General features: G+C 37.4%; 1 protein-coding gene across 4 annotated transcripts; it reads left to right on the top strand.

The window, feature by feature from the left end:
- The first annotated feature begins 1,686 nt into the window (after window positions 1–1,686).
- On the top strand, window positions 1,687–11,327 carry LOC116181664 (fibrous sheath CABYR-binding protein-like). 4 transcript variants are annotated; one of them, XM_031502069.1, is made up of 3 exons: window positions 1,687–1,867; window positions 2,271–3,782; window positions 7,483–7,630. In XM_031502069.1, exons 2-3 carry the CDS (start codon window positions 2,333–2,335, stop codon window positions 7,497–7,499), a joined length of 1,467 nt encoding a protein of 488 aa, XP_031357929.1. In that variant the 5' UTR covers window positions 1,687–1,867; window positions 2,271–2,332; the 3' UTR covers window positions 7,500–7,630. The 4 variants fall into 4 exon arrangements, with proteins under 4 accessions (XP_031357929.1, XP_031357930.1, XP_031357928.1 ...); XM_031502070.1 differs by having other exon boundaries at window positions 7,591–7,610; XM_031502068.1 differs by lacking the exons at window positions 1,687–1,867; window positions 2,271–3,782 and adding exons at window positions 3,789–6,967; window positions 10,229–11,327 and having other exon boundaries at window positions 7,591–10,169.
- Window positions 11,328–11,583: the final 256 nt, after the last annotated feature.

Here is an 11,583-nt window from a genome sequence, read left to right as displayed (position 1 = left end):
TGCTTCACAATTTGACGAATAGTTTATACACCTCTCGTTGTTTTACACCATGGTTTTAAGGAGAGTTCCATACGAAAGCATAGACAGGACAAGGTAGTTTTAGCAGGCGACGCTAAATAAAATGCTGCTGCGTTGTATGGAATATGTATAGGTACAAAATGGTAGCCGAAGTGCACGCGAGGAGCGCTGTCGTCGGAGTGAGCGCGGATGCGGGTCTTCTGATAGCTGGCAGGGTGCGGGGCAAGGCGAACCGGTTTTGCAGGCGGAGAAATAGTTGTTTCTTGAAGTGCCGTCGAAGCAGGAATTGGTTTTGGAGAGTTCCGAGCTCTGCTTTTAAACTTTTGCGGTCAGGGACGCTACGCTCTTATACCTATCGGTTGGCGGCCCTTTTGACGAATGAGGGTGCAGTATGTTTTAGTTTGCTGCCGGATGTACAAGCGGCACGTCGCCACATTGCTCCCCCTCAGCGCAGCGGTGTGAAAGTTGATAAACTTTTTGGGAAAGTTCACGTGTCGTCTAGTCGAAAATGCAGTTTCCTCGGCAGGAACTGGTAGCTGGAGCAAAATGGACTGCTGAATTTCACGATTTGCGGTGAATGCTGGCTTCAGATCATCGATAGACACTTCGTTGCGGCCGTTTAGGTCTATGACGTAGTGCCCGGTAATTGCCGTGAACGGTACCTCGTATACGGGTTGGAGTGATTTCTGTAGACCTTCTTTTCGGATAAAAACGTGAGTACCTAGGTAAGGTATGCAGCTCCGGTTGGAAGAAAATTCTTGACTTTCTATGTGCTCTTGCTGGGGTTGGCCGGAAATCTTCGAAGGAGGATCAGTGTCTTCACAAACTCGGTTGTGTCCGAATAATGCGGGCTGCTGATAAATAATTCTGGCAGGCAGGGAAATGCGCCGTAGACCTTAGTCATCTGCGGGTGTTGAGCGAAGACCCAAAAGGATGATATAGGTAGCACCCATGGTACTACCAGTAGTATCATGGGTAGCACCTCTACCCATCGCTCGATTCTGTAGCACTTGATCGCAGCTTTTAGCGTCCGATGGAGGCGTTCCACTTTATCGTTCGCCTGGGGATGATATATATGCGGTAGTTTGGAGATGTTTGATTCCGACGATCGGTTGATTCCGGCGAAGAGAATGGACTCAAATTGTCGGCCACGGTTGGTTGTAATCTATGTTCCGAAATTCCGAATCTTGCAATCCAAAATGTCTTGCGACGCGACGGATTCGGCGGAGATGTCATTTATGGGAATAATTTCTGTCCATCAAGCCGTGAAGCGGTCGATGAGCGTAAATGCGTACGTGTATCCTAGATTTGTAGGAAAGGGACCGACCAAATCCATGTGTACACAACATATCATTGAAACTTAGAGATTCCAATTGAAACTGTCCTGGAGGTGATACGGTGTGGTGATAAATCTTGGAGTGTTGACAAATTGAATGTATATCCCCATTATTACATTTAAAGGCTTAGAAAGAAGCATTCACTTTTATAAATTAGATGAAGTTTTATTAATTTCATTTTTTTTATCTTTTTGACCAGTCTGTCGTCAATAATAATGCGACAAGTGCGACCATCACTCAAGCCGCCCCCTGGATTTTACCCAAAGTACTAACTGTTAGTCAACGTGGCAACATTCAATTCTTAAATGTAAACTGTCAAATTCGTTTTTTGAGGTTGGACAACAGACGCAAACGTCCCGCCATTGTTTGCGGTGATAAACTTGTAATTTTCGTAAATTTTAGTTGTTTTATAAAAGGTGACTTCAGAGTTATGTGAAAAAGTGAAATCGCATTTCTCTGAGTAAAACTTTAACGTATATGCGTGATTGCATATAGCGCCTATTGAGCTACAAGTAAGTGCACCTTATAAAAGTCAAATTACAATCAATATAGGTACTCTTTTTGTAAAACTACCACCATACTATACTTGTTAAAGGTACCCTTTTTCTTTACTACAAACAGTTTCACAGGGAAGACATCTCCTATGGTCGATTATACTATAACATCTAAACCTAAAGGTTGCTTAATCCAACTTCTGTAAACATCGGTAAACGGTTTACTATGCAAGCACATCTCATAGTGCATATAGTTAGTATACATAAATTTTAAGCCCATTTTGGCACAAATGCAGTTATTTGGTAAATAGTTACGTAGACTGAATATATAATTATGAAAAGATGAAAAGGTGGTGTTTTTATATGTAGAAACCCGAGTAGAAACCATCAACCATTTTCTTACAAACAAATTTCTTTTCAGGTATTGTGCCGTCACTTGTACAGTGTTTTTAACTCCGTCTTTTATATGACGTGTCTTGTAAAATGGACGTGACCGACACACTTCCCGAAACAATAATGGAGAACCCTGAAAGTATTGGTGATCCAGGAGAGACGCCAGAAGACGTACAGACCACTTCAAATGAGAATACAACAGAACCTAAGGCAGATTTTATTACTTCTTTATTGGAAGATTCGTTTAATGAACAATGTGCTTCTGCAGATAATATGTTAATTGGTGAATGTGACGAACCGGCGAGTGGTTTAGAACTGTCGCATCTAGTTGAACAGCCAAAGAGCACAGATTTTTTTTCTATTGACATACAATCGCCAGAAGAGAGTGAACCTCTAAAGGAAAATATGGATGTTGACGAAGAAATTGATACTGCGAAGGAGAAAGACATTGAGGTATCAATAGGCACCACTCGTAAAGAAGTAACGGCTGAAGGTGATGTTGAACAACCGTCCCAAGAGATCACACGGTTACCTGATGAAATAACAGCTTCTGAACCAGAGGAGGTCCCTGTAACAACGGAAAATGTTCCACAACCATCCACAGATAAACCGAACGTTTCTGAATTAGAAAATCCTCCTCCAGAGCCAGTACATGCAGATGACAATATTCAGCAACCTACCGAAATAATACTTACAGTCGATGAAAGAGAAACTACTGAACTCGACAAACCACCACAGGAGATTACTGCTGTAACCGAGGCTGTAACTGTCACTGACCAAGAAACTAATGTTCAGCAACTTCCGACAGAGATCATACTGTCAGATGACGATGAAACAGACGTTTCTGAAGTTGAAAAACCGTCACAAGAGATTACAGACGTAGCAGATAAAGAAGCCAATCTTCAACAAGTGCCCACAGAGATCATACTGACAGACGATGAAGCAGACCCGTCTGAACTCGAGCCACATCCACCCGAGATTGCGGCCATTACTATAGAAGACGATGATGATCATACAAGATCAGACATAGTTTTCCCTAACGAAGAAGCTATGGGGACAGACAACGAAACTGAAAAAGATGAATCTGGAGATAAAGAAACACCTAATGCAGACACATTGATGACTATACCTGAAATAATTTCATGCGTAAGTGAAAGTGGAACCAATGTTGTAGATAGCGTTACATCAGAGGATATACCTACGAGCAGAAAGGAAGGTGAAACCGGTACAGAAGGCATGGAAGTTCAGGAATCGGATACACCAAACGTACCTGCAGAATCAGAAAAAAATTCAGAGGTTACAAAGGATTCTGTAAGCGACGCTGATAATGTACTAGGTGACAGTCTAAATAAGGAAAGCAATAACGCAGATGCTAGTGATGGACAATCTGCTCCAATGGAGACGGACACAGTTTCCGATGATGTGGTAGAAAAAAGCGTAACTACTGGCAATGTAGATACAGAGGAAGTGGACGATTCAGATCCTGTATTTGTGAGCACTGATAGTGAAAAGACCAGTAGTACAGAAAAAACTGCTGCAGGTGAGTATTGCATTCTGTGTATTATTCCAGGCGGTATCGGCAGGGTTGACATGTTTTAAAAAAAGCATACTATGCTGAGAATATAATTTAAAACATTTCTTGGTACTTAAGGCAAAACTTTAACAATTTTGTGGTGGATAATTTACTTATTATCACTTGATCCAGAAACTTATATTTTAAAATTAAAATTTATTTACCACTGTACTGGTCAGATTATTTGAATATTTAAAACCACTCGAATTAATGATTGATGTTGTCAAACCTCACCCAATATTTGCAATTTTGTCAGAAATTAAATACAAATTGTGCAATGATGTCCTGAAAATGACTTCCAGTTATTATGTTTGCCCACCATTATATTTGACGGTACTGGGTTCGTGTAAATAACTGGACATTGAACAAAAGACTATATTAACACATAACTGACGAAGGTAATACAACGTGGTAGGTACATGACTGACTTACGGAAACGGACATGATGCATTGCATTGTTACCAAACTAAACTACAATACTACAATACCAACTTAAAAATATATTCGCGTTCAATACATCACATTTCCTCCCCATGTTAACAATTCAAAGATCTAATTTTTGTGGTGGTTTAATAGTTCGTGTACTACGCCGCAATGGTTCAACAGAAACAACCTCGGCTACAGATTTATCGATTGATACATTGCTATCCGACACTATCGGCTTAACAGGACTAGTAATGTTTGGAGTGAATTATCCACCGGTGTGACACTATCGGTCACTGTAAGTGGTACAAAAGGTACATGATATGTGGAAGGATTCACTTCTACCTCCTCCAAAAAACTTTTTCGTAACGAATTTACATGCTTATACATAATTTTGTCTTCCACTTTGACCAAATACGTTACTCCACTTACAACTTTCATAACTACACCTTCCTTCCATTTCACATTACTACCAGGACCCAATCCACCTACTAACACTTTTTCTCCAACTGTAAAAATTGGTGGACTATTAAATTTTTCCGGTTCTTTTAAAATGATCGCAGTGTTATTAGTTGGTTTGAGCATGTCCAATCTAGTTCTTGGTTTAAATTTAAACAACCACTCGTTTGGACTTTTACCTGTTGAATTAGGTGTGTTACGGTACGAAAACAGAAAATTTATTACTTGCTGTTCTATGCCTAAACTAGAATCTACCCTTATAAATTTATAAAGAGCATGTTTGACACTTCCTATGGTTCTTTCAGCTAGCTAATCCATTGGATTGGGGGTGATATGGTGGTGATTTTAAAGGTTGAATACCATTTACTTGGCAAAATTTTTGAAATTCTCCCGAATTGAATGGGGGTCCATTATCACTCAATACAATTTGGAATGCCTAATATTGAAAACGTCGATTTACATTTTTCAATCGTCTGAACTACATCTGTGCCCCTCATCATGGCATGAATATCTACCCATTTAGATTTGCTGTCAACAATTAATAGAAAGGTTTTGCTTTTAAAATGAAAGAAATCAATATGAACTCTTTGTCATATACGAGGGGTTGACCGCTGGGCAAATGTGGTGTACAGTCCCGAGGAAATGATGAGCAAATGTAGCAAATGTTGGGTAAATGTAGCGAATGTTCAGGAAATGTGGCAAATGTTAAGGAAATGTAGTAAATGATGAGGAAATGTAGCAAATGTTTAGGTAATGTGGCAAATGTTAAGGAAATGTAGAAAATAGTTTAGCAAATGTTTAAGAAATGTAGTAAATGTTTATGAAATATGACATATCAATGCGAGTATCAATGATTTGTAAATGTAAAGATAAATGTATATCAGACGCTTACAATTCGTGAAAATTATGCAAAAAAATGTGTTTTAACATTCGTTCATGTAGTGCAGTCGTAAATCATGTGCTAGAGTCCTTACCCTATACACCGAAAAAGTAATAGAATGATTGTTACATTTCGATTGCATACATTGCTTTTTTTGTTTTGAAATTTAAGAATCTCGGAGAGACTTCATTTCGAGTTCAATTGCAAAGATTATTGTTTGATACATAATCACAAATTTTTATGAATTCAATCGGATTAATAGAACAAAATTCTTATGGGAATTTTTACTTAGATTAAGTACAGTCAAGAAATACGACAAAGGCTATAACAAAATGTGACTTAATTGATTTTAAATGTTGTGATACACCTGCTCAAATTCAAAAGTTCAAAGAAAATGCCTACGGCTATGTGTAGTCCAAGCTATTTTCGAGAATAATAAGAATTGAAAAGGAAATATTGTTCTACGAATTATTTTCATTTTTATGAAGTACATAGCAACAAACATATATGTATATATGGCAACAAATAACAGTCGTAACGAGGTCGGAAATAAAGGTGGTTTATTTATGAATAGCATTTAACAGTGAGTCACCATGCCTCGCTCTATGCTGTGCATTTTTACTGCGATAGCATTTTCTTGAAGTATCAGTCTGACAATGAACTTCGTTCTTCATTCATAAAGTACCCTTATTCCCGTTTTTATCGTTGAATGCGCGGGTGGGTGTGCTCGTAAGTGTAACAAACAATGGCGGTAACAGCAAATATTGAGACAATCTCTGATTGGGGAGATACGGAGGATACATTTATCAATTCCATTGAACAAAAACTAGAAGTCCAAATTCCTCTATTCTTAAAAAATATAGTAAAAGTGTCCGGTTTAGCAAATAAAATCGGGATTAAAAATTTATCAGAGGACGATATTAATAGGCTAGAGGAGTTTGTAAAAGGCGAACTTGTCGACTTGATCGATAAAGAAGAGTATGAAAACTATTATGGGCCGTTGTTTAAGAAGAAGCCTACAAATTTTAAATTTCTTATGGGACACAGAAAGTTATTACTAGCCATGAGTGAATCACAACGTGAACTAACTACAACTACGTCTCAGCAACAAAATAAACGCAAAGTCAAACCTAGCCGAGAACCCAGCATTGCTTCGACGTGCAACAACACAAACCTTCAAATGGCTGAAAATTTATCAAAATATAGTACCAAAATAAAACAAAACATTGTGTCTTGGGTTTTGTTACTAAAAAAAGAGAGCAAAATCACAGAAGATGAAGAACGAGAATATACCACTAAAATAAAAAGCATAGAATACCAGTGTTCACCAGATGACGACGATTTTATTTGCTGTTATATCCCATGTTTCATTTGCGATGCGAAAGTAAAGGTATGCATTGCTTTTGTACGCTCGATTTTATGATTGGTATTTTATCTTAGCACTTAGAAATCAATTCCTGCATTAGATTTGTTAAAATTATTTTATGTATAAAATTTTGCTTTTGCTTAAATACGTCAGATATGTCAGAATCTATCTCAACATGTAGTTACTACATATATATCAAGTATTATCGGTATTACCCTCTGTAATATCATATGTACTAGGTAGAATAATGCACTCTGATTGACGAGAATTTCGTATACATAAAATAATAACAATTTTTAACTCTTTCCGAGACTCTTTCGATCTCATATAAAACGCTCACTTTGTAATGTCCAGATACCAATTACAGTTTTTGGATACTTTGACACAATTCCAGCGCAGCGAGGATTTTTTTAAAGTATCCTTGGAGTGTAATGTGTATCTGAACATTACTAAGGTACAGAACTATAAATATATAACTACTTGGAATACATTATCAACTTGTGCCCGGCGCCTGTTAACGTGTACTACTTCAATTTTAGGTGAAAAAACTGCCTAAGAATCACAACACCCATTGGTCTTTTTCGAATTTTTATCAACATGTTAACAAACATTTGAAAAATAAGGACTCAAATAAAGATAAATTCCAGGATAACTCTAAGCCAAAATCTAAGCGCACGATTCGCCAACCCACACTACATACATTCTGTTCTGAACCGTCTACTAGTTCTTCCTTTATACCCACCATCTCTAGAGTAGATGAGAAAATAGGTGAAGACGCACAAGAAACAAGATCAGATGTTGAAGTCGTAGTATCTGCTGTCTTATCATCAGAAGAAGAGGATGAAGATATCATTCAACCAAGAAAAAAAGCAAACAAGCAAATAATTTTATCAGACATTGAAAGCGGTACCGAACAGGATTTTCCTCGGGATTTTCAAACAGACGGAATTGTACATGAAGGGGCTTACAGTTCTGTTGAGCAATCGTTACACCAGCCCCAACAACAACCGACTTCGGTCCTTGTTGAAAACAAGTGGTTATCTCCGAAATACTCGCGCTGTGAAAGAAATCGACGTGGCCGCGAAAATTCTTTTGATGATGAAAAACAGCTGCTTATAACCAATTTTTATAAGCCACTAAAAGACATTGAGAAGGTGTTAATCGAAAATAGTCAATTAAAAGAAATAATTCAAGAACAAGCCAAAAAGTTCCGATTATTGGGTGACAAGGTTGGCGGTGCATCGTTAACGGGAGCTCCTGTGTCAATTTTTTTAAATATTATGCTTGATACAGCTGCTGCCAATGCTTCCAAAACGAAATCAAAAAACAGATTTGACGAAAGTGTAAAAAAATTCTGCTTGTACCTATTCTTAATTGGAGGGAGAATGCTATACGAGACATTATATGCAAATTTGAAAAACGTTATTCCTTCAATAACAACTTTACACCGTTCTATTACTAATTCAAATATACAAGAAGGGGAATTACGCTTTGCAGATCTGAGAAGATTTCTTGATAGTCGTGGATTGCCAAGCGTCGTGTGGATAAGCGAAGATGCGACAAAGATTACAGGGAAAATAGGATACTCTTCACACAATAACTTGGTGGTTGGATTTGTCATTCCACAGCATAATGGATTGCCACGTGAGAACTACTTCGAAGCAACTTCGGCACGAAGAATCCAACAGATCTTTGTGGAAGGAGAACGAGCTCAATATGGGTACGCAATCATGGCCCAATGTCCAATTGATAAAACCCCTTCGTTTTGTCTTAACATTTTCGGTACTAATAACAAATTCACGCATAATGATGTAATACAGCGATGGGAACAAATGAAGGTATCTGCACGTCGGTATAACATAGAACTTTTGGGTTTCTCGTCAGACGGGGACACGAGGTTGCTGAAAGCGATGCGGCTCACAACAAAACTTTCTAACCAGGTAACAGAAAAGTGGAAGTGGTTTCACATGCCATTAGATACTGGCAATATTTGCACTCAGGACACAGTTCACATCGGAACAAAATTAAAAACGCGTTTAATCAATCAAAAAGTCACGCTCGCTCTTGGAAATTTTATAGCATCATCGGATCATCTTAAAACTCTAATTGAGACTGTGTCTAAAGATAAACACCTTCTGACCTTAGGAGACCTAAATTCACAAGACAAAATGAATTTCCGATCTGTTGAAAAAATTATTGCTCCTAAAGTGTCTGAACTTCTTAAAAAAAGTGTTCCAAACAGCGAAGGAACTGTTGCATATCTTAAAATACTCAGATCTGTACTTGATGCTTTTCTCAGGAAAGACCTTAGTCCTGTAAGGCGATTGCAACTGATTTGGTATGCGGTCTTTTTTCTTCGTATATGGAGGAGTTGGGTAAGAAATTCCGAGTCATACACAGTGACTGAAAATTTTATAACTCTCAATGCGTACTTGTGTATTGAAATGAATGCTCATGCCCTGATTAAGATCATCCGAAAATTTAGGGAAGAAAAACTTGATACGGATTTTGCCACTTGGCTCTTCAGCTCTCAACCATGTGAGCAAATTTTTCGCGCTACCAGATCACTCACGTCAACGTACTCTACGATAGTTAATTTTAGTTTAATGGAAATGTTGAACAGAATTAATAAAATAGAGACTATTGTAAGTATTATGAGTGATTTGCGCGATACATTTGTATTTCCACGGGAAGGGTCATCTAGAATGGGAACTGCACATAACTCGATTGGTATTGTGTTCCCTTGTGATGAAGAAATCGAGTCAGTATGTATGACAGCATTGCAAGAGGCGATAAATGATTGCAAGTTATTGGGTATATATAACGATCGAGATAACGATGATACTCAAAACCTTTGGGAACAAATTATGATATTTGACGGGAGTATTGATTCACAACCGTATAAATTACAGGATCCAGATGCATTGGATTATCATTGTGTTGACTTAAATTTGTCAGAAGAATTTTCATATGAACCGGCTACGAATGATGTGTTACGCCAATTTGTTGACCAACAGGATGATAGCGAAACAAGCGAGGATCAAGAACAAGATGATGACCATAGTGATTCCTTAATCAACTTCCAGGATTTGAATTTCGCTGACGTTCCTGTTGAAGAACCAATTCATGAAAGAAGCCCCTATGTCAAAATCAAATGCCAAAATGGTCAAATTAAAACGATAAGAAAGAAAACATTGTGTTGGTTTTTGGACGATAATGTGAAAAGGTATTTAATGTGGCAGTTAATTAGTATCATCTAATCTAATACATTCTATTACCTTTTAGGTTGAGTTCTGATCGTCTGCTGCGCGTTAGAGCAGATCAGAATTATAACAGTCGCAGTCCGAGAACTGAAAGTACATCTGAAACTCACCCACTTAAACCGGTTTTAGAATCATATTATGCGGTATACTATTCCGAATCATGGTATATAGGTCGCGTAATAACCCAGTCTGAAGATAAATGTTACAAAATCAAGTTTCTCCAGTCTCAACTCAATACATTCATATGGCCTAAAGATGATGACGTACAAACTGTGGACCAACAATACATTTTTTTTGGTCCAATAAAGATGATCGGAACAAATAACATGACAATCTCAGAAGAAAATCGTAACGCCATAAAAAGGAAATACAAATCAATTAAAAAAATGTATAAGTAATGTTGTTTATTCAAACTATTTTTAAATTGTGTATGTTTTAAGTCAAAAGTAAACTTTGATTTGTAGTTGGGACAATATTGTATATTGTGTGTTTAACCTGTTCCAAAGCTCACAAAATAAGAAAATATATACCCAGGTAATATTTCAATTACCAAATGACCCGCGGAAATGCTTGTACATATTTAACTGTATGTAGTACCTAAATGATGAGCAAAAGTAACAAATTTCTGGTAAATTTATAGCGAATGTAGTAAATGTTGTGTAAATGCAGTAAATGTGGCAAATTTCTGGTAAATTTATAGCGAATGTAGCAAATGTTGTGTAAATGTAGTAAATGTAGCAAATTTCTGGTAAATTTATAGCGAATGTAGCAAATGTTGTGTAAATGTAGTAAATGTAGCAAATGTCTGGCAAATGTAGCAAATGTGGAAAATGGCAAATGTGGTGTACACAATTTTGCCCAGCGGTCAACCCCTCGGTCATATATATATTTTCTGTTTTAGGCCAAGATATTAAATTAGTTTCACGAGCATTGTTTTGTGACTCTTGACATATGCGACATTTGTTTATTGATTGCTCTAGTTCCTCATTTAAACCTGGCCACCAAACAGATGTTCTCATTTTGGATCTTACGATACCCACATGATCAGCATGAATTAGTTCCAAAACTTTTGACTTCAACACCTCCGGAATTACTACTCTATTACCAACCATAACGCAATTTCGTTCAACTGATAATTCCCCTCGTTTTAGGAAAAATGGTTTTATTACAGGATCTTTGATCTGGTTTGGCCAACCTCTTAGGATAAAATCTTTAACTTTGATCAAGATTTGATCTTTTTCTGACATTTTACCTATTTCTACGCTAGATAATGGTATTTCATTTCCCGTACTAAATGAATTTATCGACGACTCCACATTAGTAGGCTCCTTCAATGGTAAACAAGAAAGAGCATCTGCTTCTTTCAAGTCGACCCCT

This window comes from Photinus pyralis, unplaced genomic scaffold (assembly GCF_008802855.1).
Source record: "Photinus pyralis isolate 1611_PpyrPB1 unplaced genomic scaffold, Ppyr1.3 Ppyr1.4_unclustered_Scaffold1534, whole genome shotgun sequence".
In the NCBI taxonomy this organism is placed as follows: Eukaryota; Metazoa; Arthropoda; class Insecta; order Coleoptera; family Lampyridae; genus Photinus; species Photinus pyralis.
Note: the sequence above shows the minus strand (reverse complement) of the source record. Positions and strands in the feature narration are given on the sequence as shown.